Source organism: Protobothrops mucrosquamatus, unplaced genomic scaffold (genome assembly GCF_001527695.2).
Source record: "Protobothrops mucrosquamatus isolate PMUCROS unplaced genomic scaffold, P.Mucros_1.0 scaffold741, whole genome shotgun sequence".
Taxonomy (NCBI): Eukaryota; Metazoa; Chordata; class Lepidosauria; order Squamata; family Viperidae; genus Protobothrops; species Protobothrops mucrosquamatus.
In genome coordinates this window covers 50,282-75,209 of record NW_015387013.1, presented here as the reverse complement: position 1 = coordinate 75,209, position 24,928 = coordinate 50,282, and the positions used below count along the sequence as shown (strand labels likewise).

Here is a 24,928-nt window from a genome sequence, read left to right as displayed (position 1 = left end):
AGAGAGAGAGAGAGAAAGAAAAGAGAGAGAGAGAGGAGGGGGAAATTCCATAATAAACATTCAGGTGGATTCCCCAGATGGTCTCCCTCGTTCACTCCTCCTCCTCCTCCGTACCTGAGGCTCCTTTTGATGGAATCAGGAGAGCATCTCCCCCCCCCACTTCCCCCTCCAAGGCACCGGTTGCCCTTGATGGAAGACGAGGCTGGCTCCCTTCCTTCCTTTTCTGTACATCCCTTCAGTGAAAAGGGGGGGCATTCCTGACGAATGTGCTTTGTTCCTTCTCCCTTTGGGGTTCTCCACGTGCTTCCCCCTCCCCTCCCCTCCCTTCCCCTCCCCTCCCCAGGGGCTGTTGTGAAGCATAGGGCCAAGTGAACTCACGGCTGCGAGGGACGAATGCTGCTAAAAGAGCCCAGGTTTCTCCTACCATCCACACCCTGGGTTTCAACTCTCCGGGGGCCGGCCAAAGTGGGATAATCTTTAATGGTTGCCCTTGGAGAGCATCCCTGGCAGTAAGCCAACAGTCGGAGAATTGCAATCTACTCTTAACAGTTGCCTTGATTTACTGGCATGTCTCCTTTTTTTTTTTTCCCCTTCTTCTTCTTCTTCTTCTTCTCAGAATGATTGGAGAAAACTGTCCCGTTCTAAATGAGCATAAGTTGTTGCACTTTTAATTTTTGTTTTATTTTTTTAAATTGTAACACGAACGGATGCATATTACGCTGTTTTGTGTGTGTTCTCTCCTCGTCGGGCGCGGACGAGGCTAGCCCACGTGCTCGGCTTCCACTCCTCTTCATGCAGGCTGCCCGTCCCTCTTAGGATTCCACCAGGACTGCGGCCAGGTTCTGGAACGGCCCAACGTTGCCCGTGCCCTGCCGCTTACTTGAATCTTCCAGCTTCTTGTGGAACACCCCGGTTGTGGTTTTGTCTCCGTGGTGCCTATCTTGACCGGCTTGAGATCGGAAAAAAAAAAACCCTTTTCTGCTGGCAGGAGAAGCGAAGTCAGCTGGACTGAACTTTTGGACAAGTGACCGTGGAATGAGGGGAGGCACTTTGGCCTTTTTAAGCGGAGCAAAGCTCGGCCAGAGAGAGGACACTGCCGTTGCCTTATACTTCTTCTCTGGTTCGGATTTTGCCCAGGTTTTCCAGTCAAACTCTACAGACTTTAGAAGAGGGTGCCATCTATATTAGTGCCTGCAGACCTTTCAGTTTTGTGGCTTGGGCCTGATGTTGATTACACCTACCTGGATACGCAATGAGATCAATATCAAAAATGCAAGTTTTTTCTTTCTTTCTCCCAAGCAAGACAGGACTTTGGGGGACACTTTGAGAGAGGGGTTGAAAAGCCTTGGATTCACCTCCTGAAATCTGTCTAAAAGGCAACACAACCCTGTTGACCAGCGACTAGTTTTCGGGCCCTCGTGGGAAGGAAGCGACCTTCCGAATTGTAGGGGGAGAAGCAAGCAAGAGTTCCTTGTTTGCCAATGAAATAACTGCTAGTAGGGGGAAAAGCCACTGGATCCTATAACAACTGGATTCCTGCTCATCTCAAATACTCTTTTCATGCCTGATGGTTTGTCTTAAATGTTAAAATCTCGCCCCCACTTCTCTATGCCGAGCTGTAGATTGCTGATCATTTCCCAATTAATGGGCCAGAACCCAGATTTTCAGTGATCTGTGCATTCATTCTCTGAGTTCTATCTTTCCTCCAAAAATGGGGTGTAACACAGAAACACAACTCATCATCTTCATCTTTCATCACTGGTAAGAGTTGAGAGTTTCTCCTTGGCGGTCCTTAAGAATGAACGTACTGTCCGTTAAATACCAGTTGAAATTAGCCTTTTATTCCACTCTTACCATGGGGCTCAGGCTGGCTTTCTGGAGGAGATCAAAGCTAACAATTCAGAAAGGAGAACTGCAGCTCTTTAATTTTATCAGGAGCAGCACTTCACCTTTCCCTCGCCCATTTTGAAAATTTGCATCCTGAAAGTGAAATATTTTTACACTGAGCTAGGGATTTCTCCCCCCCTCCCAACAACTTGAAGCTTGCAAAAAGGGAGAGCTATGTTTTAAACTAAAAACAACTTTGTTTCTAAATCCTCAGTCAATCTCTAGAATGAAATAGGGACTAGGGAAACCGATCTGCTCTAGACCGCTTTTAGGATCTCCTTTTGTTATAAGCGAATAATTCATTTTGCACAGAGCAGTACAAAATGGTGTGGGGGGGGGGGAAACCCAGTTCTCCATTGCTTCTTCGGAAATTGTAATATCAACCCTTGGATCTGTAGCCTCCCCTTTCCAATGAGGCAAAACATGTTGGCTTCCAGTCGCGGATAATTTACTTTTCAACTATGTTGAAAAATGTACCTGTCTTTCCCCAGAGTCAAGTCTATTTAACAGTGAGGGTTGCTTTGCTTCAGGAGTTCTTGAATTCCTTATTAGCTTGACACCGTTTTTCTGTCTGAACAGATATTTGATATCTGTTTAGAAAATAAAGATAACGATATCCAGTTATCTAGGAAGAGAGCTTCTCACATATATGCATGTTCATCAGCTGTCGGTTATTTTGTCTGGGAGGGGGAAAAATCAACCTCTGCTTGAGCCAAGAATCTTATTCTCAGACCTCTCCATATTCTTGAAGTTAGTAAAACTGTTTTATGGATGTGATCGCTCTTCTGACTTCCTTTTTTAATATATAAATAAGCTCAAATTGCTAATCTAGAAGAAGCTGTGCATGAATGCTCAAAATATGTACCTACATCGCACTGGGAATGACCAGCATCAGCATTAGAAAACTCTTAACTTCATGGTTGCTTTGATAATTTCGCTCTCTTTTAGTTGTTACCCTTTTAACATAACTCAACCATCCCCTGAACCAGCGATGGGGCTTCCAGGGATGTTTGGTCTTCAACAAGGCCTGCCCAGATGTTCCTAGGTCCAAAACATTTGCTTCCGTTTCTTTCATGTACCACACCTCCTACAAGGGTATGAGCAAAAACGGCTGCTGCTTCTTCTTGGTTCATAGCAGTCCATAGGTGTGTCTTTCCCAAGGTTTGGCGAGCACGTACTTTTTACAAAACGTAAGTGGGAGATACCAGGGCGAGCCCCTAGCCGCGTGTAGCTTAGTGTTGGGGGTGTGGTGTGATAAACGTGCACTGCCAAATTTGTACTTTCCCGCAAGTGCAAAGCCATAATCTTTGCTTTCTCAAGATATTAACGAGAAGAGGAACAGTTTTATGCCTCGTCTTTCTCGGGGCCTTGAAGGACTGTACCAACTCCAAGGCTGCGAGTTTAATAGTTTTGAGTGTCAGTAACTGAGGAGTGAGAGATTGGCCGCTTTCTGTAGGCCTTGATGTTGGCACGACCGCTGGCAATGAAAGGACCCAGTTGCAGATTTACTTGGCCTCCGCAGTCCTCCGAGCTGCGTCTGTGTGATGCGTATCCCATAAGTAATCGGAAACAAACTTGTCTTTCTTCAAACTAATGTTTTTTTACTGTCCATGGAATTGTCTGTGAAGGGTGGAGAAATGTAAATTGTACTGAAGTTATAGGAATTATATTAATTATACCAAGGATCTGCAGGTGGGCAGATTGCGTTGTCCTGCAACCCCCCCCCCCCCCGATCCTGATTTAGCCCAGCTGATGGTGGGGGATGCTGAGATTTTTAACTCAGCTATTTCAAAAGGGCCCCCTCTTCTCCGTCCCTGCACGGCGTGATTGTCGGAAGGGGGAAAGCCTTTATTTTGTTCCTGGATTTGTAGGCAGCAAGTCTTGAGTTTGAACGCGGGCAGCAGACTCGGCTTCTGTTCGCTTTATTGCCAAACGAGAAGAGAGGTTCTTCGCCCTGACCAGAACGCCTTCGCGCAGTAGACCCCTGTCTTTTCTCACCCTGCTGAATCCCAGGAGAAGGCCACCCCTTTCTCCCCAAGCTGGGGGCTGCGTGTTCCCTGGCTCCTGGGACCAGCTCAGAGCTTAATATCTCTCCCTGAAAAATGTTGAGTTGGGTGACAATCCAAGCAACCTAGGCAGGAGTAGGAAGGCCTTGATGTAACCTCTCTTGTTCTTTTCAGACTGTCTCAGGAATGTAATCGCTTCCTCCCTCCAAAACAAGAGATATTTCACCCCCACCCCCCAACTGCGCTATTGCTGTATGACTTTAGGTGCTACCATGTGGAATTTAGAACAGCAGTTGCCTTTTCCACTTAGGAAGCCCACTGGATGGGGGCAAAAGTGGGTTTTGCCATGATCAGAAGAGAAGGGAACTAAGACTTTGGGCGTCTGGACCAGAACCAAATATTGCATCTTCTCCCCCCACACCCCAGCAGGGAAGTGCAGCTGAGTGGCTTGCTCCCATTGGAAACCTCGTGATGTATATTTTATTACGTCTGTTTCTTTTACCTTCGTCGGCCGTTGTGCTTTTAAATCGTGGGATGGGGATAGCGAACGAGGGCAGCTCTTGTTACTGTAAAGAAAAATCAGCTGTGAAAATCTTTTTATTTCCTCTTTTTTTTTAAAGAAAAGTATTATGTGCACTGTTCTGATTCTTGTTAAAATGCCTTTGGGGTTTTTTTATTTTAATGGTTTCATTTGAAACAGGATGCCATGTTTTACTGTCCTCTCATCATCCGTGTCCTGCAATGGCCGCTTGGTGGGGAACACGAAATATCTTTTCCAGATGAATGTCAGTTTGAAATGCATCTGAAAACAGTTCAACCAGGATAAGGGCTTATTTATGCTGTGGGTGAAAAATTCCTTCCTTTTAAGCACTGGTGGGGTTTTATTGTGCCAGGAAATGGGTCTTGCAACTGATCTTTCTGGGTTCACCTGTTTTAATGGGACATTGCAAGAAATGTTGTGTACCTTGAATACATTCTTCCCCCGAATGGCACCATTTTAATGTAAAATAAAACATTGACTTTGCTCTGTTCATTTCTGGTCTGTTCATGGTTTTGCCACAGATCTTGGGCCCTGGAATTAACATCTTGAAATCAGAATGAAAACAAATGCCAGAGTGTGTTTCTTTATACTGGCAGTCCTTGATTTATGACAACAATTGGGATAGGAAATCCAGTTGTAAGTTGTTGCGGTTGTACGTTGAGACACCCACATGACCAGATTGTTTTTTTGAGGGGGGGTTGTTAAGTGAATCACCATGATCATTAGGCAAATCCATTCTTCTGAATGGGCATGTTTTTTCTGGAAACCAGCACAAAGCCAGAAATGGACAATAAACCTCAAGAATGACAGTCATAAATCAGGTCGTTAAACATCATGCGGCCTCCTCAAAATGTTAACCTGCTGTCTGCAGAGACAAGGTTCATTTTTCAAAATGGCTTAAGTGCTACTGCTTTACTTGTATATATCAAACCTTTAAAATACTTATCTGCATATCAAGAGCTCAGCAACATTTATATAAAAGACTGCTGGAATTACCGGGATGGGATGTAATTGCTTGATCAAGCAAGCCCACTTTTGGGGGCGTTAAAACTTACCCTTTTGGATTTTTAGGTATCACTGTTAACACACATCACTGTTTCCTAGTTTCTGCTAATATAAAATGCCAAAAGGCAGGCCAATCTTTTACTAAGCTTCTAACATCGATTCTCTCCTGGACGTAAAATATAAACCTATTCAGCAGTACCGTAGCAACCAGAGTAGATCTGCTTTATATTTTGGAGGTTAAACCTACGGTTTGAATAATTAATATAAAGTTATATAATCTGTCGATGAAGCGTTACAGGCCAGTCTTGATGATGCTCTGAAGCAGTGTTTTTCAACCTTGAAGTAGAAGACTTCAACTCCCAGAATTCCCACAGCCAGCATGGCTGGCTGAGGAATTCTGGGAGTTGAAGTCCACCCATCTTAATGCTGTCAAGGTTGAAAAACATTGCTCTAAAAAGGATTCAGTTCACCCTGGAGTAACTTCGGTCACAGCCTTATTATGGCCCAACCTCTTTGCGTCTATAGCCGGGTTTCCCTCCGGCGGATCTTCCCTTAATTGCACCCGCACAACAACCTTGGGAGGTAGGCAGGGCTGAGAGCAGCAGCAGCTCTGTAGCTTAACGGAAAGTCGAGCCGTGACCGGCGTCCGCTTGCTATGCTGACCCCTACAGGAGCGGAGCGGTAACACAGTCCTCGCGCGCTCCTTTCTGGGTAACGTAGTTTCGCCAGAGAAGCCTTCCTTCCTGCCTGCCTCGTCTTTGTTGTCCCTTGGCCCAATGGGCGCGGCCGCCGCCCTCCGTGCCACTTCCTCATTGGCCCACGCGGCTGCCCAATACGAGGCTGGAAACGTGGCATTCCTTTGTGGCAGCTGGGTTCTTCTCGCCCCCCCCCTTTTGGCGATGGAACGCGCCAATCCCCGCCGCTGAAGCCCTCGCTCCGCCCGGCTCGGGCTTGTACCATTAGGCAGGCGATAGGGGGACCGAGGGCGGGGAAAGGAAGGCTCGCGAGGGGAAGGGGGCGGATGCTGGCGGCGCGGCGGGCACTGTGGCCGGGCTGGCGTGGCTGGAGCTGCGAACGCAGGAAGATGAAGTTGCTGGCGGCCGCGGCCCTGCTGGGGCTGGGCGGGGGTCTCCTGATGCTGCTCTTCCCGGGCACTCATGCAGAGGAGCGCAAGAAGGGTCCCAAGGTCACGGTGAAGGTGAGCAAGCGGGGGGGGGAGGGGAGGCACCCAGGCTCAATATTCCCCGTGCATCGCTCCCCCCTCCTCGACCCACTTGCTTTGCAGCGGGATTCGGCGCCCGTGCAGCCGCCCTCCCGTTTGCAACCCCGTTGCAACCGCCTGGCAGCCGGCCAGTGCCCGGAGGGGTCTCCCCCCCCCGCCTCTGCTGGCCAGTTTTTAGTTTATCCACGCGCACGTGTGGATGTGCACGCACACGTGTATCAAGACCGGTGGGGTGGTGGGAAACGGGAACCTTAATCCTGGGAACCGGCCGCGACCGATCAGATGACAATGAGCCGCCGGGAGGCTGCCCATGCCTCGGTAGGTGGCATCCAAGGGACGTGGGCAGATCCAGGGCAGGTTTGCACGCGAGTAATGCAGGCACAGACGGGCCCCCTATGAAGCAGGGACTCCAGGAATAGGATTGCCGGTCATCCCGTGGCAGGGTTAGGGTTGGCAGGCTGGCACCGGAGAGCCCAGAAGCAGGAGAGTTGCAGGGGGTTATTTTTGCTTTCTTTCTGGGGATTGCTCACGAGGAAGCCCCCTTGGATCCAGTGCGATTAACTCCCGGCTGGTGAAGTGCACGAATTGCAGCCTGGCAATTGTAGAGCCCCTGAAATGAAGGAGAGCCTTGACCAGGGTGATGACATGGCATTTTCCAAAGACTTAAAAACTGGACTGTGGTTTCCAGGCGAAGAGGAAGGACGCTTGGGAGGGATGAGGGCAGCCACCCGGGCCAGAAGCATTGGGCCTCTCTTCCGCTCCCAGGAACCGTTAGCCAAGTCCGAGATACCAATAAGATGAAGCCGTTGTACATTCTAATAAAAGCATCTTAAGGCTTGTGCCCGTTCAGACAGCTGCCTTGTGTCCTCACACGCAGGTCTGGTAGAAGCCTCCAAGGACATCACACACAATGAGTTACTCCACCGCAGTTACTCAAATTGTGTCTTCATCTCTTGCCAGATATGCTTACATGACTTAAATTCAAGGAGTCTTCAGTTTATAACAGTTCGTTTAGTGACTGAAGTTACATCAGCACTGAAAAATGACCGTTATGACCATTTTTCACACTTACGACCCTTGTAGCGTCCCCGTGGTCATGTGATTTACATTCGGGCGCTTGACAACTCATTTATGATGGTCACCATGTCCCGGGGTCATGTGATCCCTTTTTGTGACCTGATCAGCAAAGTCAATGGGGAAGCCCAATTCACTTAACAACCTTTTATTAACAACTGCAGTGATCTACTTAACAACTGTGGCAAGAAAAGCGGTCAAAACTCACTTAACATCTGTCTCATTTAACGACAGAAATGTTGGGCTCAAATGTAATAATAATACAGTTGGAAGGGACCTTGGAGGTCATCTAGTCCAACCCCCTGCTCAGGCAGGAAAACCGATACCATTTTGGACAAATGGCTGTCCAGTCTCTTCTTAAAAAACTCCAGTGTTGGAGCATTCACCGCTTCTGGAGGCAGGTTGTTCCACTGGTTAATTGTTCTAACTGTCAGGAAGTTTCTCCTTAGTTCCAGGTTGCTTCTCTCCTTGATTAGTTTCCATCCATTGCTTCTTGTCCTGCCTTCTGGGGCTTCGGAGAATAGTTTGACTCCCCTCCTCTTTGGGGCAGCCCCTGAGATATTGGAACACTGCTATCATGTCCCCCCTCATCCTTCTCTTCGTTAAACTAGACATACCCAATTCCAGCAGCCGTTCTTTATATGTGGTCGTAAGTCAAGACTACCTGTATTAGGCTTTGTCCTGAAACCACACTGCAAGCTTAACCAGGCAAACCCTGATGTTTGCAATTCTTGTAGTGGTGCTTTGACTCCGCTGCAACAAAGGGCAGCTGGTGACCAAGGAGGGCCGGGTTTCAGCAACCGGTGCCTGGGTGCCAGAGACGGCCTCTTAAGAATTGGGTTCTAAATTCAGAATAGGAACAAATTTGCCTAAGCAGCCGGTTCCTGATAGCAGCCTCGGTTTCTCTCCCCAGGTGTATTTTGATGTTAAGATGGGAGAGGAAGATCTGGGGCGCATTGTCATCGGCCTCTTTGGAAAGACGGTTCCCAAAACGGTGGAGAACTTTGTTGCCTTAGCCACAGGAGAGGTAAGTCGGACGCCGGCTCCGTGATGCGGTCCTTTCTGAGTGACCGCAAAATTAGGGGTTGGATTGGTGCATGGTGACAATGCTTCACAAGCGGTAGATAAAGCAGAGAAAACTGGCAGCTGTGGGTGGCTGGGGGGAAAAAAATCCTCACAATGATGATGTTTTTCTGAGCAGGGCTGGCCCCACTGTTGGGTAAAAGGAGGCAGTCACTCCAGGAAGTAGGTGGTTGACGTTACGAAGAAAGTAAACCACTCTGCATTTATTAATAATATTGGATTGGATCTATTTAGCTGTTTATTTACAGATTTGTGTGGCTGCCTGTCCTGGGTCACAACTCACAACAATAATCCATAAAATTCTGGGTCGCCTGGATAAAGGGGGAACCCCTCTCAGTGAGAAAGGGTGGTGGTCTTTTGTGCTTAAAAGCTTTTTGGCACTCAGTTGGATTAGGAAAACATTGGATCCACTTTCTGTCTGCTGAGACGACATTGTTTTTTTTTCACTTGCTGGTTGGGATTCCTGAGTTTGGAAGGTGCTGGCATGGGGGCACTGCCAATGTTTAAGGTATGGGTCCCCTGCGTCCACCACCCTCATGCTTTGCTACTTTTGTTTGCCAGAAAGGATTTGGGTTCAAGAGCAGCAAGTTCCACCGTATTATCAAGGACTTCATGATCCAGGGAGGAGATTTTACCCGGGGTGATGGAACAGGAGGTAAGACTCAGGACAGGAAGTTGAGGTGGTTCCAAATTCAATCTCTTTGAGGCGTTCCATGTTTTTTGGCAAAGACGCCCTGTAGCGAACAATAGGTTTCATTAGCAACCACCGTGATGGTTAACAACCTGTGCAAAAAGTTGTACAACTGGGTCTGTCACATGAATGATCTGCTTTCCAACCCTCACAACTTATGGCTACATTGGGCAGGCTACAGTAAGTGGAGTAATATCTATACCTCCTCCAGAGCTTGGAAACTACGACTCCCAGAATTCCTTGCACATCCGAGGGTGCCATCTTTAATTCTTGGGCACTACTGCCTCAGCGAGATGCTTTCCCCTAAAGTACCATGTTGCCTTGAGTGGGTTGATCTCCATGTGTAATTTTCATTATTATTTTTTCAATCCTGCCCTTCAGTGTGAGAGTCAAGATAACAACAGTTTTAAGATAACACATCTATCTATCTATCTATCTATCTATCTATCTATCTATCTATCTATCTATCTATCTATCTATCTATCATCTATCTCTATCATCTATAGATAGCATCTATCATCTCTATATATATATCTATCATCTCTATGTATATATATCATCTCTACCTATGATCTATCTATCTATCTATCTATCTATCTATCTATCTATCTATCTATCTATCTATCTATCTATCTATTTAAAGTCAATCAGATAAAACCAAAGAGCTCTGGGATGTAAGGTAAAAGGCTTTTTTTATTAATTGCTGAGCTTTCGTTAACAACCTGTTAACATCATCAGAGCAAAGGGCTAAATGAGAAGGGGGAAGTATGTGCATAAATTTACATAACAGTTAAAAAACGGTTGCTTAAGAAGCTCTTAAAGGCATAAAGCAGTCAGTCTCAAGACCATATTCAAAAGTCACACTTGTCAGCTGTTTGGCGCGTAGATCCAGCGTGCCTATCAGCTGTTCAGCATGACTCTCAGAGTATCGAGAGTATCGGCCAAGATACTCTCAATCTTACACGGGAAAAGACCTGAATACACCAAGACCTGAATACCTGTACCCGTGAAAATCTACAAACACACACACACACACACATATACATACATATATATATATATGGAGCGAAGAGGCTGTAAAGATCACCACAGTCAGGCCAGTGATTAATAAAATCAGTCGTGAAAGAAAGAAGAAGGAGGCTGAGTTCACACAGTACTCTGAGCTATAATATGGTTTATTTGGTGCTGCAATACGAAGAGTGAATCCAGCCAAAGAGAGCTCAATTATAGATTGGCGTGTGAACCTAATGATTCGATATATCATGGATAGGTGAATCTTGGTCTAGGATTGTGTGGAAACACAATGGCTGAAAAGCAAGGAAATTGGTGCCAATGAGTTCCTGTGGTGTGCAGAAGTTCTTCTAACATCTGAAAAGGACTCAGGGATCTCAGAGAAGCTGCCTCTGGGGGATGCTTTTCCCTAAAGCAGGGGTAGGCAACCTTGGCTCTTTTATGACTTGTGGACTTCAACTCCCAGAATTCCTGAGCCAGCATGGCTCAGCTTGGAAACCTTCCTTTCCCCTCAGCATGGCTGGCTCAGGAACTCTGGGAGTTGAAGTCCACGAGTCATAAAAGAGCCAAGGTTGCCTACCCCTGCCCTAAAGTATCATGTCCTCCTCTTGAGTGGGTTGATCTCCATGTGTAGTCCAGGTAGATCTCAGGTTGAGACTCTCGGTCTCTGTTTTGGGCAGCATTACGTCTCTCCTGTTCTCATCTTTGCCAGGGAAGAGCATTTACGGAGATCGTTTCCCAGATGAGAACTTCAAGTTGAAGCACTACGGGCCGGGATGGGTCAGCATGGCTAATGCCGGCAAGGACACCAACGGGTCTCAATTCTTCATCACTACTGTCAAGACTTCATGGCTGGACGGCAAGCACGTTGTCTTTGGCAAAGTCCTGGAAGGGATGGTAAGAGGGACTCCGGTTGGGTTGGGTGAGAGTCAGTCTTGTCCAGGGTATAGATCTGTGTTTCTCAACTTCAGGTTGTGTGGACTTCCTGCCGGCTGGGGAATTCTGGGAAATGAAGTCCACACTTCTAAAAGCAGATGAGGGTGAGAAACGCTGGTCTAGATGCAAGGGTTCAAAATTAGAAAAGCTGAATTTGACTATTACTACAACTCCGTTGGGTTTCCTCCTTCCTATATTTGAATGTCTTGTTGAGTCACAGAACAACAAATTTAAACGATGTACCAAAACAGCACTTCTGACTTCCTTTTTAAAAAAAAAAGATTGCATCATGGTTAAACGTTGGTTGTGACTGGAGAATGCATTTGTCAGTACAATGCAGGCCTGGCTATGTGATTCTTCCCATTCATTTCCAATTTGTCTTTTTTGATGCCAATTACCACCATTTTCCCAGGTTGCATTCAACTGGGATCTACCTTGCGGTCTTGAAGATGTAAATCTCTAGATTGAGGTTCTGATGAGCCAAAGCTGGATTTGGCAACTGCTTCCCACCAGGCGTTGTTGAAATAAACTTGCAACATTGCTGGCCAGGCCTATTGACAGTTGGAATTTAATAATTACCTGAAAAACCCATCTCCCTGCCTCGTCCTAAATAAAAGTAAAGGTTTTAGAGGCCTCAACCTCTCATCATCCTTCCCAGCTAGATCAGACAGGAAACACGATCAGATGAGCTAATTTTACTGTATTGCCAGACTATTTAATATAGACTGTTGCAAGTCTGAAAGTACAAATATCTCGCCTTCTATTTTTATAGCCTGATAAGTTAGGATCTTCTCCAAGTTGCTTTCTTGGCCTGTTCTGCAGCTCTGGGCTCCCCCTCCTCTTATAGGACCATTCTCTAGGCAGCATCTCTTTCCCTTCCCTCTCCCAAGGTCATTCCCATATACTATGACATTATCATCCTGGACCCTCAACTGACCCTCCAAGCTGCAGCAGGGACCATTAGAACTTGAGAGGGTAGAGACCAGAACGTACGTGAGATAATGTCCTCCATGGTAGATGGGGCCATCAATTCAGGACTTTGTTCCTATCTCTTTCTAGGATGTTGTCCGGAAGATGGAAAGCACCAAGACAGACAGTCGCGACAAACCCCTGAAGGATGTCATCATTGCGGACTGCAACGTCATTGAGGTGGAGAAACCATTCGCCATTGCCAAAGAATAATCTGGGGTTGCTGGAGGGCCAGGTTCTGGTCTGCAAAAGGGCTGGAGGCCCTACCTTCTTCCCGGGGCCTCATTCATCCTCCTCCTCCTCCAGCTGCCGAGCACCCGCTGCTCTCTTTCTCCCCTCCATGCTGGGTGGTGGGGCCTCCATTTCGGCAACCACCGCTCAACTTCTTCCATTTCCATCATCGGCCTCGGTGGGCAGCGGGGCCCCTTCCAAGGGGCCAGGAGTGTTGCGTCGTCTCAGTTCTTTTTGTAAAAAGCACATGGACCAATAAACATGACCATTGTGTTTTTTTTGTAGAACATCTACCTTGCCTTTGTCCTCGTCAGCCAGGATCAGGGAACCCAAGCCGACTGTAGTTGATGCCATGAAGCGTGGCTTAACCACATGCTGTAAGCCCAGTTGTAAAAGTGGAAGCTCTCAACAGTTGCCTTTTGATGAGCAAAACAGGATAAAATCCTAGTAGTGACCTCCGATTTTGGAAACGGAGGAAGCTGTTCTGGGCACTCTAGTGGAAAACGGCGTCATTCACAGTGTGAAGAACTTTAAAAAGTTGGTTTTGAGGAACTTGGCTAAGCCACGATAGCCCACCAGATCAGGGTTACTCAACCTCAGCAGCTTCAATTGGGTGAACTTTTAACTCCCAGAATTCCCAACTGGTGGGAGTTGAAGTCTACCAATTGCAAAGTTGCTAAGCTTGAGAAACACTGCTGGATCACAGTTCCCATTTTCCTCAGCCATGCTAGGAACATTGGCAGTGACCCCCCCCCCCCCTCCTATTTGGAGGGCTATCCGGTTTTCAACAGTTGGGAGGAATTACCAGCCTTAAACAAAATAAGACCGACAACCTCTGTCCCAGTGAGAAGAAGGAAAAGATTAAACAACAAAGGATCACAGGTGTCCCACTTTACTGAGACCGAACAGGATTCGAATTGGTACGAATTCTGAGAGTTGAAGTCCATACCTCTTACAAGTGGTTGAGAAACTCTTATTTTACTAGTCGTGTCTTCCTAAATAAGACCAATGACCTTTCCAGATGCTGTATTCTCCCTCCTGAAGAGATGCAGCCAAAATAAACCACAGTGCATTTTAATGGATAGCCTACTCTAGGATCTACTACTATGGATTTTTTTTTCCCCTTCCCCTGGTGAAACAGAGGAAGATGCTCGGTAAGCTGTGTCCTTGATCCCTCTGTTTTTCACACAAGAGAAGCTGGGGGGGGGGAAGGGGGTGTCTCCCCTTCCAAGGCACAAAATTGCAAAGCACGCAGCCCCATGTGTCTCTAGGCAGGAAGGAAAGGAGCAGACCACCAACTCAATGCGTCTCTGTCATTGTCCTTTGCAGCCCCGAGTCCGTTAAGAGCTTTGCTTCCAGGCAGGTGATAGTCTTGGGCGTAGAGGCCCTGCAGGACACCGTTTAGGATTATATTCGGAAGCAGATCTGGATAAAAAGAGGAAGAAAAACTGTATAGCCGTTTGCAGTTAGATTTCCTACCTTTTTGCAGTTGGGAAAGCAAAACCGATTGTGTTGCTCAAGCAGGGATTTGCAACCTTGACCATTTTAAGACTTGTGGACTTCAGTTCCCAGAATTCCTCAGCCAGCATAGCTGGAAGCTGAAATCCACAAGTCTTAAAGTTGTCAAGGTTGCAGACCCTTGACTTATGGAGTGGCTGCCAACCACAGGCCCAGAGATAAATTAAGTCTTTGCCCCCACCCGAGCCAAGAAAGTGGGACATAAAGCTTAAGAATAACAACAACAAAAGCCGTAAAATACAACACTTTGGCATTGGAGCCCACTTGTTGAACTAGCTTAGGGTTCAACCAGTTCTAGAGTGAAACTAAGGTTCTGGGGGATTGTGGGTAAGTAGGACAATTTTAAGAGTTCTCTTTCCCCTTAAACCAGGATGGAGGGGCACACAGGTTAACAGCCAGCCAGCTCATGAAAGGCCTGGGCTCTTAATCCAAATTTTCCCAGCTTTGTGTCCTCTGGGTAGGCGGGCTTTGGGTTCCAGAATTCTTCAGTTGCCCATGCAGGCTGAAGGGATTGTGGGAAGGTGAAGCCATGTCTGGAGGGACTCCACACCGGCCTTTCTCAAGCTCAGCAACTTTTAAGACGTGTGGACTACAGCTCCCAGAATTCCCCAGTCAGCAATGGAATCCACACGTCTTAAAAGTTGCTGAGCTTGAGCAACACTGGTCTATACTTTCTGGAAGAGGTGAGGGGACCCCTCTAGAACAGTGTTTCTCAACCTCAGCAATTTTAAGATGTGTGGACTTCAACTCCCAGAATTCTCCAGCCAGCATGCTGGCTGAGGAATTCTGGGACTTGAAGTCCACAAATTGTAAAGTTGTTGAGGTTGAGAAATACTGCTCTAGAAGTTTCTGTAACCCTCTTCCCCCCCCCCCCCCCAGCTTCCTTCTTGACAACATGGCTTGGAGCAGGGGTGTCAAACTCAATTTCATTGAGGGCCGCATCAGCATTGCGGTTGCCCTCGGGGGGGGGGTGGGTGTGGCCAGGGTGGGTGTGGCCTACTGGGTGAGCATGGATGGAGTGGGTGTGGCCTACTGGGTGGGCGTGGCCAGCTCTACATCGTTCCCGTCAAGGGTGCCTGTGGGGGCCTGGGCAGGAGTGGGACAGATCTGAGGGTCTCTGGCAGAAGAGGGTGGGACCGGGGCAAGCGCCAAGGCATGGTCCACTGGAGGAGCCTCACCATTCCTCTCAGGCCATGCGGGGGTGGGGAGCTTATGGAGCTAAGACTGAATGCGTTTCAGCATAGATGGCCACCACAAAATTGTACATTGGCTCCCTCCTGGCCGGCCTGGGCCAGGGCCAAGGCAGCGGGGGCCATTCCCTCACTGTTTCCAGGATGGCTTCGCGGGCCACATGAAACCACTTCGCGGGCCACATCCGGCCCCTGGGCCTTGTGTTTGACATGTCTGCAGTAGAAGGTGCAGATTAAAGCAAGTAAAAGGTGGTATGGCTTTCATTGCACAGGTATTGACACCTTGACTGTTTTGACCCTCCGAGAGATGCCACAGGGTTAAGATACTGGATTGGGGCCACAGAACCCCAAATTCAAGTCCCACTTGAACACAAAGCCCAGCTGATGACTTGAGGTCAGCCACTTCTCTCTCACATGTCAACCTATCATTTATTTGTTTTTATTCATTTATTTATATCCCACCTTTATGATTTTCACAAATAACTCAAAGCGATGAACATATCTAACACACTTTTCTCCTCTAACACACATTTCTTCATTCCTCACAAAGGAATGCACCCGGGGGGGGGGGCAACACAGCAGGGGCTGGTTCCTCGCTGTTTCTAGACGGCCTTGTGGAGCTAAGACCGAATGCGTTTCAGCATAGATGGCCACCACAAAATTGTACATTGGCTCCTTCCCGGCCGGCCTGGGCCAGGGCCAAGGCAGCAGGGGCCGTTCCCTCACTGTTTCCAGGATGGCTTCGCGGGCCACATGAAACCACTTCGCGGGCTGCATCCGGCCCCCGGGCCTTGTGTCAGACATGTTGACGTGTCTGACATGTTTGACAAGTGAAGCTTGCTGGGTGCAGTCATTTTTGAAGAGCATATTTTTCCACACTTTCTCCCTCGCCTGCAAGGAGGAAGAGGAAGCGGTCCTCACCGCAAACCTATCACAAAATTATCTTTTGGCTTCGAAACTCCCATTGCATTTTNGCATGGCCATCTCTACATCGTTCGCGTCAAGGGTGCCTGTGGGGGCCTGGGCAGGAGTGGGACAGATCTGAGGGTCTCTGGCAGAAGGGGGTGGGACCAGGGCAAGTGCCAAGGCATGGTCCACTGGAGGAGCCTCACCATTCCTCTCAGGCCATGCGGGGGTGGGGAGCTTATGGAGCTAAGACTGAATGCGTTTCAGCATAGATGGCCACCACAAAATTGTACATTGGCTCCCTCCGGCCGGCCTGGGCCAGGGCCAAGGCAGCGGGGGCCGTTCCCTCACTGTTTCCAGGATGGCTTCGCGGGCCACATGAAACCACTTCGCGGGCCTCATCCGGCCTTGTGTTTGACATGTCTGCAGTAGAAGGTGCAGATTAAAGCACGTAAAAGGTGGTATGGCTTTCATTGCACAGGTATGGACACCTTGACTGTTTTGACCCTCCGAGAGATGCCACAGGGTTAAGATACTGGATTGGGGCCACAGAACCCCAAATTCAAGTCCCACTTGAACACAAAGCCCAGCTGATGACTTGAGGTCAACCACTTCTTTCTCACATGTCAATCTATCATTTATTTGTTTTTATTCACTTATTTATATCCCACCTTTATGATTTTCACAAATAACTCAAAGCGATGAACATATCTAACACACTTTTCTCCTCTAACACACATTTCTTCATTCCTCACAAAAGGTGACCCCTCCCCAGCATGCACCCAGGGGGGCCGACACGGCAGAGGCTGGTTCCTCGCTGTTTCCAGACGGCCTTGTGGAGCTAAGACTGAATGCGTTTCAGCATAGATGGCCACCACAAAATTGTACATTGGCTCCTTCCCGGCCGGCCTGGGCCAGGGCCAAGGCAGCGGGGGCCGTTCCCTCACTGTTTCCAGGATGGCTTCGCGGGCCACATGAAACCACTTCGCGGGCCTCATCCGGCCCCCGGGCCTTGTGTCAGACATGTTGACGTGTCTGACATGTTTGACAAGTGAAGCTTGCTGGGTGCAGTCATTTTTGAAGAGCATATTTTTCCACACTTTCTCCCTCGCCTGCAAGGAGGAAGAGGAAGCGGTCCTCACCGCAAACCTATCACAAAATTATCTTTTGGCTTCGAAACTCCCATTGCATTTTGCCGTAGTCCTCAACATAACGGCCATAATGAAACTTGGCCATTGTAGTTGGATGCTGGGACGGCGGTAAATCGGGTCGGTCATGCGACCGACCAGATTTTATGATTTTTTTTTGCGGCAGTCATTAAGCGAAGCCATTTGCGAAGCAGCTGGCTACAAGTTCAGGATTTATAAAAGTCTGCACTTTGTCCCTGGTTTGGCTTCCATCACACCCAAAGCTTCCGAAACACATTTGGCCTTTCCCAGCCTCTGCTGGATGGCACAGCCTTGGCTAACTGGTGTTCCCCTTCCTCTGTCACCCCCACTCCTGTCCCCCCCAAAAAAACGGCTTCTTCAAGGCTTACCCGTGGAAGATGGGAGCACGTACGGATCACTGTGGAAGCTTATGCCAGGCCGGTGAGAGAGCTGGGCACAGGGGCTGTTGGAGAGAAGAAAGTGCCACCTTGTGTGTTAGAACAAGCAGGAAAGGGGCAAAGAGTAACAGAATTAACAGTTGGAAGGGAGCCTGCGGGGTCATCTAGACCAACCCCCTGCTCAAGCAGGAGACCTTATACCAGTCTGGCAAAATGGTTGCCACTTGACTTGATGGGTACCTTCCTTTCTATAAAAATAAGGGGGATGAGAAGCAAACCAGCCAGCAAGCAAGTTTTCATGCTTCATATAAAGAGAATGGGAAGAATAACAGAGCTGGAAGGGACCTGGGAGGTCTTCTAGTCCAACCCCCTGCTCAGGTAGGAGAACCTTCTACATCACCTATATCTTCCTTCCTCCATGTTACTCAGGGTCCTTCAGTGCTTAGAGTAAGCAGGGAAGTGGGGACTTTTTTTCTAGGCTGGGGGCTACTCAGGATTTGGGGTGGCATGCCAGGGGCGGCAGTCAAAGAGAGACAGGCGGAGTTGGGGGACTCGGTGATCTTCCTCCCTGCATCCAGAATATTTGCAGAATATTTGCAGCTCAGGGTTGAACTGTGGGGTTCTTGGTGCTTTCTGAGCTTGTTTTCTGAGCGGGCGTTTCATTACCAAACTAGATAACATCATCAGTGCTTCAGTGATGTGTATGATGACCAGTGCACTGATGATGTTACCTACTTTGGTAATGGAATGTCTGCAAGAAAACAGCCAAGCTACCATCTGATTAAGCTATAATTACTAAAATTTTAGATTGTGCAGAAATGGATAGATTAACACTGGAGATTAAAGAGAAAGATGATTCAATTTATTTTAAAACTTGGGAAAAATTTTTACCAATGGTTAGAGATACGTAAATGATGGGCTTTTAACTAAGTTTTAGATTTTAGGTTAATAATATTGTTATTTTTAGTGTGTTTAAAAGATAATGTGATAATTATGATCATTTGAGAATGTACTAATGATAATAATGTTGATTAGATGAGATTTTAATAATTTTGTTTACCTATTCAAAGGAAGTCTATTTATCAATTTTTAGTATGATGGTTACACTTAACTTCATTGCATGATTGCTGACTACGATATGAATTATGTTATTTAATACTTAGACCCGGACGGAAACTTGTTTGTTAAAGCATGAAATTATTGTTGGGGGTTGCCCCCATTATTGTATTTACCCCTACCCTGCCCCAAATTCCACATCCCTCCCTTTTCCCATACCCATATTGATCCTATCCTTTTTTACCTATACAAAATTTAATAAAATATTTAAAAAAAGAAAAGAAAATAGCCAAGCTCAGAGAGCATCAAGGATGCCATGGAATGTGACTTGCTTAGAGCTTAGAAATTGAGCCTAAATATTCCTGGAGAAATGGGACTGGAAGAAGCTGGCCTTCTTGTATTTTCTAGATTTATAGACAATCTCATCTTTCTCCTTAAGACCCAACAGCTCTCCGAAAGCTGATTTCTAAGGGTGATGAAAATCCGATATATCTAGAACATGGAAGCTTGGCAAACATTGGAATAAACAATGAGGTCAAAGTGGTACTTGGAACCCCCTCACCCAACCAAAGTTGGGGTGCTCCCCCAGCCCCTCTCTTAAAAAAATAGAAAACAACTTGCCTGAAGTCCTGAAAGGAAGAGTTCTCATCCCATCTGTTGAAAAAGAAACCAAATACAGTGTCTTCAGCAGAACAGAATATTTGCAGCTCAGGGTGAACTGGGGGGGTCCTTGGTGCTCTCTGAGCTTGGTGATTTTCTTGCAGACGTTTCATTACCCAACTAGGGGACATTATCAGTGCTGGAAAGAGGGGTTTGCAAACTGGGTAATGAAATATCTGCAAGACAACCAAGTTCAAAACGCACTGACAACTCCACAAAGACAGTTGTCTCCACAAAGTTGTCTCCACAAAAACAACTCCATCGTGGGCGCTCCATCACTGGAGATTTTTAAGAAGAGGCTAGACAGTCACTTGTCTGAGATGGTATAGGTTCTCCTACTTGAGCAGGCTGGACTAGAAGACCTCCAAGGTCCCTTCCAGCTCTCTTCTAGTCTAGTTGAGTCGAGTCTATTCTATTCCTAGTCTAGTCTATATTCTATATTCTATATTCTATTCTATTCTATTCTATTCTAGTCTAGTCTAGTCTAGTCTAGTCTATTCCATTCCATTCCATTCCATTCTATTCATCATTCTATTCATCATTATACTATTCTATTATTATTCTATTCATATCTTCATCTGCTACTTCATCTATTACTCTGAATGCAATCTAAAAAAAAAGACACTACACTTTATTGTAGTTTGTGAATCAGCCCTTGGTGTTGGATTTTTCACTGTGATTTTTGGCAGGGTGGGGAGAAGGGAAAAGCTTGAGATAAGAAGGATGCAATGGAATCCACGTAGAACAGAAGCCCTCCAGATGATCCTGCACAACGACACGCAGCAGCGTCCATCCCCATTGGCCATACTAAAACGGACTGCTGGGATTTGTAGTTCAACAGCCCCTGGAGGACCACAGGTCTCCCTGGTCCAGCTGTGGACACCTGCAGGGAGATGGGATCTGCTGCTCCTTCCTTCTGTTTCCACTCCCGAGAAATACTCACACCAAATGGGGCTCCTGCAGGCCTTGCCAGAGCTTCAAGAAATGAAGCAGTTCCTTGGGAAGTGTTTGGTTCTGCAAGATGACGCCCTGCGGGGAATGCAAAAAGTAGGGGGAGTAAAACCTTCTCTGAGGCATATCGGGAGAGGTGGCTTCAGCAGGGAATAACCATCTCCCTCCCCATGCTGTAAATCAGAGGCCCCCAACCTTTGGGGCACCAGGCACGGGTTCCGTGGAGAGAGGTTTTTCCACGGACCGGAGGGTGCGTGGTTTTGTGTGCAGCCTGCATCCCGTGGATGGGGCTTTGCTTGTTTGTGCGGACCGGTTGCTGGCATGCCGCGGCCCGGTACCGGTCCACGGCCCAGGGCTTGGGGACCCCTGCTGTAAATCACCTGCAGATAAGCTTCTAATCCCGCTCTCCGTTGCTGCAGAACCTTCACCATCCAGTTCGGGACCCGTTTGGGTGGGAAGTCGGGAACCTGGCAGCTCCCCTTGATCTAAGGAGAGAACCGAGGACACGGTGCCTGTTAGGACCTGGGCGCCCACAGAAACGGACCAAGAAACTGCCGCGGTTCTGAAATTGGGAACCTTTGCAGGGAGTCCTCCACTTACAGCAGTTTAGTGGCCGTTCAAACTTACAACAGCACGGGGAAAAAAGTGAGTTGCGACCATTTTTCACGCCGACGACCCACTGCAGCATCCCCAGGGTCACGTGATCAGAATTCGGATGCTTGGCAACTGGTTCGTATTTACGACCGTTGCAGTGTCCCCGGGGGTCCTGGGACCCCCTTTTGCGACCTGCTGACAAACCATGTCAATGGCGAAGCCAGATTCTCTTAACCATGTTCCTAATTTAACAACTGCAGTGATTCACTTAACAACTGTGGCAAGAAAGGTTGTCAAATGGGGCAAAATTCCCTTAACGAATGTCTCGCTTATCAACAGAAATTTTGAGCTCAGTTGTGGTTGTAAGCCAAGGACTACCCATATTGCACTGCTGCTGTCCTCTGGAGGCAGGTCGTTCTTGACTTTAACAGCCATTCATTTAGTGACTGCTTGACGTTACGCTGGCAGTAAAAAAAAGTGACTTACAATTGGTCCTCGCAGTTACAACCGCATTCGCATCTCTGTGGTCATGTGATTAAAAAATGAAGGCGCTTGGCAACCATGTTGGCACTTGGCAATATATATTTACAACAATTGAAACAATCCCAGGATCAATTGATTGCCATTTGCGACCTTCCCAGCTGGCTTCCGACAAGCAAAGTCAGTGAGGGAATCCGGATTCGTTTAAGGACTGTGTGACTCATTGAACAACAGTTTATAGATAACAACAGCTGCAAAACCAATATGAATGGATTCATCTGCATATGGCCTGGTGCTGGGTTCAAAATGCAGAGGGATGAGAAACACATGGAATCTCAGGTGCACCTCCCTCTTGTCTCCAGCAGGTGGCAGCACATAGCCAGGTTTAGCTGATCTCCAGAAGCTGAAAGAAGGCCTTCCTTGATCCAATGCTCTTTGGAAGGGAGACCACTATGAAATCCCAGGGTTCTGGCTAAATTAGAACATTGGGGGGTGAGCGAAATCCCCTAAAGGAAACAACCAACCAATTACTTTTGTGCTGATGGCAGAAATATGAAAGGTCGACCGAAGGAGGAAATGTCCCCCTTTACTCACCCTTTTATGAAGTGCGTAAAACTCGCTGTAGCGCTTCTCCACGCAATGCTTCCTTCCGTTACACACGATCTCCACTTTGAATACCTGCAACGGCACCCAGAGGTGGGTCAGATTCACAGCCCCTGCCTTCAGTTACGTCCCAGCTGGCCTTCTGCTGGGTTCAAAAGACTCTCCTTGCAAACTGTAGCCTCCCAGACGTCCTGGCTAGAGAGACCAGGCTGGAAGGAGAAGCTTTTTCAGCACTTTTGAATGAAAGATACAATTTGGTTATCAGCCCGGCTTTTTCTACATGGGCAGCAACTCGAGGGAGGCTCCGAGTTCAAGCAAAGGAGACAAATGGGAGGGGCCAGCAGAGGCTGGCCTGAAATCAGAAGCCGCTGTGTCTTGGCTGGGAAATTCTTCACAACACTTCCTGGGCAGTTGCCATCTCTCCTAAAGTCTAGGTGTGTATCCGTGCAGAGAGACCGCACCTGATACCTTTATGCGTCTGGGTGTGTCTCCATCCTGCTTTCTGTTTTTTGGAAGTAGCCGGTCCTTGCTTTCTTTTTACTAGGGTTGCGAGAAAGAGATTGGCCCGAGGTTGCCCAGTCAGCTTCCGTGCCTAAGGCAGGACTAGAACTCACCATCGCCTGGTGATAGGCCTAAAGTCACCCAGTTGGCTTTCATGCCTAAGGCAGGACTAGAACTCACTGCCTCCTTGGGGATTGCTTCAAGTTACCTACCCAGCTTTCATGGCTAATGAGGAACTAGAACTCCCAGTCTCCTGGTGATTGGCTCCAAGTCACCCAGCCGGCTTCGTGCCTAAGGTGGGGCTAGAATTCACTGTCTCCCGGTTTGTAGCCCGACGCCTTTGACCACTACCCCAAAAGGGCTCTTTGTAACAAACACATTGTTTCTCAATCCAGGTTCCCACAACCGCTTTCCTTCCTAATTTGTGGATTTTCTCAGAGGCCTCTAGCTGAGCTCATAGGAAATAGATCAGGCACCCAGCCAACTTTCCAAAAGTCCACTTCTATATCAATAAAACCAGCCCCTCCCCCTTGACCTGTAACTTGATCCCTTCTCCTACAAGGTCCATAAACTTCCTTTTAAAAGGTTCAAACTGCACTGGGGAAGCGAACGTGACAAAATGATGGGTGGTGCCTTCAGTCCAAGTTGTTCCAGCTAGGAAAAAAGAAACAGCCTTCTGCCCGGACACTTAATTGAAAGGTTATTGCAGCGTTTCCCAAACCTGGCTGCCCTAAGGATCCACTGCCTGGCTTCTTTGCTTCTCCTTCCTAGCTGTGGTGTTGTTTAACCAAAGGACACTGCCCCAATACACAAACTTACCTTTAATAATAATAATAATAATAATAATAATAATGATGATGATGATGATGATGATGATGATGATGATGATGATGATAAAGTTGGAAAGGACCTTGGAGGTCATCTAGTCCAACCCCCTGCTCAGGCAGGAAACCCTATACCATTTCAGACAAATGGCTGTCCAGTCTCTTCTTTAAAACTTCCAGGGTTGGAGCATTCACCGCTTCTGGAGGCAGGTTGTTCCACTGGTTAATTGTTCTAAGTGTCAGGAAGTTTCTCCTTAGTTCTAGGTTGCTTCTCTCCTTGATGAGTTTCTACCCGTTGCTTCTTGTCCTGCCTTCAGGCGCTTTGGAGAATAGCTTGACTCCCTCTTCTTTGGGGCAGCCCCTGAGATATTGGAACACTGCTATCATGTCCCCCCTCGTCCTTCTCTTCGTTAAACTAGACATACCCAATTCCAGCAGCCTTTCCTTATATGTTTTAGCCTCCAGTCCCCTAAATCATCTTTGTTGCTCTTCTCTGGACTCTTTCTAGAGTCTCAGCATCTTTTTTACATGGTGGTGACCAAAACTGGATGCAGTATTCCAAGGGTGGCCTTACCAAGGCCTTGTAAAGTGGTATTAACACTTCAGGTGATCTTGATTCTATCCCTCTGTTAATGCAGCCTAGCACTGTGTTGGCTTTTTTGGGCAGCTGCAGCACACGGCTGGCTCTTCCTCCTCCAAACCACAACACAGGCCTACCAGCCCCTCTTGCTTATGAAGGCACGGAAGAGCCACACAGCCCAGGGAGAAAGTTTGCATTCCCACAATATCCTGAGTTCAACAGGAGTCAGGGAGTCACTCAAATGTCTCCAGGCCAGAGAGGGTCTGCCTTAATCCCGCTGGACCGGAGGCAGGAAGCTGACTCACACAGGCCTGGGGTGGGGTGGGGCTGGGGGGGGATAATTCTCAGGTTTCCAGAGCCGAGAGGCATTTCAGATCAATTCTCCCTTGGGTGACTTTGGCTGCCCACGCACACACAACACAAAGGGCCAGCTGTTCTTCCCTGAGCAGGTGCTTTCCTGACCAGCCTTTCCAGGGAGAGCAAAAAAGCCGGGCTGAATAAGCTGTTTATTGATTCCAAGGAAGAGACTTCTTTCTCTTGATTCCTGGCTGGATTGCACAAACAGTGCGCCAGTGTCCATGTGCCAGGGAGATGTTTGCCTTCCTCCAAACATGTCCTAAAAGATTCCTGACGTCATTCCCCTCATTTAAAGGAAGAGGGCCGAACCCCCCTGCCAGGATGCCTGGCACTGCGTGGCACCTTCTGCACACTAAGTACCTGGGGACATTCCTGAGGGCAATTGCATTCCCCCCCCCTCAATTGCATTCTCTCTCTCTCTCTCTCTCTCTCTCTCAATTGCATTCTCTCTCTCTCTCTCTCAATTGCATTCTCTCTCTCTCTCTCAATTGCATTCTCTCTCTCTC

General features: G+C 47.7%; 2 protein-coding genes across 2 annotated transcripts in view; one reads left to right on the top strand and one right to left on the bottom strand.

Annotated features, from left to right (window-relative positions):
• The first annotated feature begins 6,459 nt into the window (after positions 1-6,459).
• Positions 6,460-12,938, top strand: PPIB (peptidylprolyl isomerase B). Its single transcript, XM_015818442.1, has 5 exons — positions 6,460-6,637; positions 8,649-8,762; positions 9,380-9,473; positions 11,233-11,417; positions 12,516-12,938. The coding sequence occupies exons 1-5, from the start codon at positions 6,461-6,463 to the stop codon at positions 12,636-12,638; spliced, it is 693 nt and encodes a 230-aa protein (XP_015673928.1). The 5' UTR covers position 6,460; the 3' UTR covers positions 12,639-12,938.
• Positions 12,939-20,471: 7,533 nt separating this feature from the next.
• SNX22 (sorting nexin 22) overlaps positions 20,472-24,928 on the bottom strand; it is an 8,234-nt gene continuing 3,777 nt past the window's right edge. Inside the window, exons 2-4 of the mRNA XM_029284590.1 lie at positions 22,152-22,235; positions 20,864-20,968; positions 20,472-20,561 (exon numbers count right to left, since the gene is read on the bottom strand). Of these exons, the coding sequence (XP_029140423.1) occupies positions 20,472-20,561; positions 20,864-20,968; positions 22,152-22,235 (279 nt within the window). The remainder of the gene's footprint in view (positions 20,562-20,863; positions 20,969-22,151; positions 22,236-24,928) is intronic.

Coding starts and splice junctions, on each gene's coding strand:
- PPIB (XM_015818442.1), top strand. CDS start 6,461: ATGCTGGCGGCGCGGCGGGCACTGTGGCCGGGCTGGCGTGGCTGGAGC. Junction 9,474..11,232: donor CCGGGGTGATGGAACAGGAG/GTAAGACTCAGG, acceptor CATCTTTGCCAG/GGAAGAGCATTTACGGAGAT. Junction 11,418..12,515: donor GCAAAGTCCTGGAAGGGATG/GTAAGAGGGACT, acceptor ATCTCTTTCTAG/GATGTTGTCCGGAAGATGGA.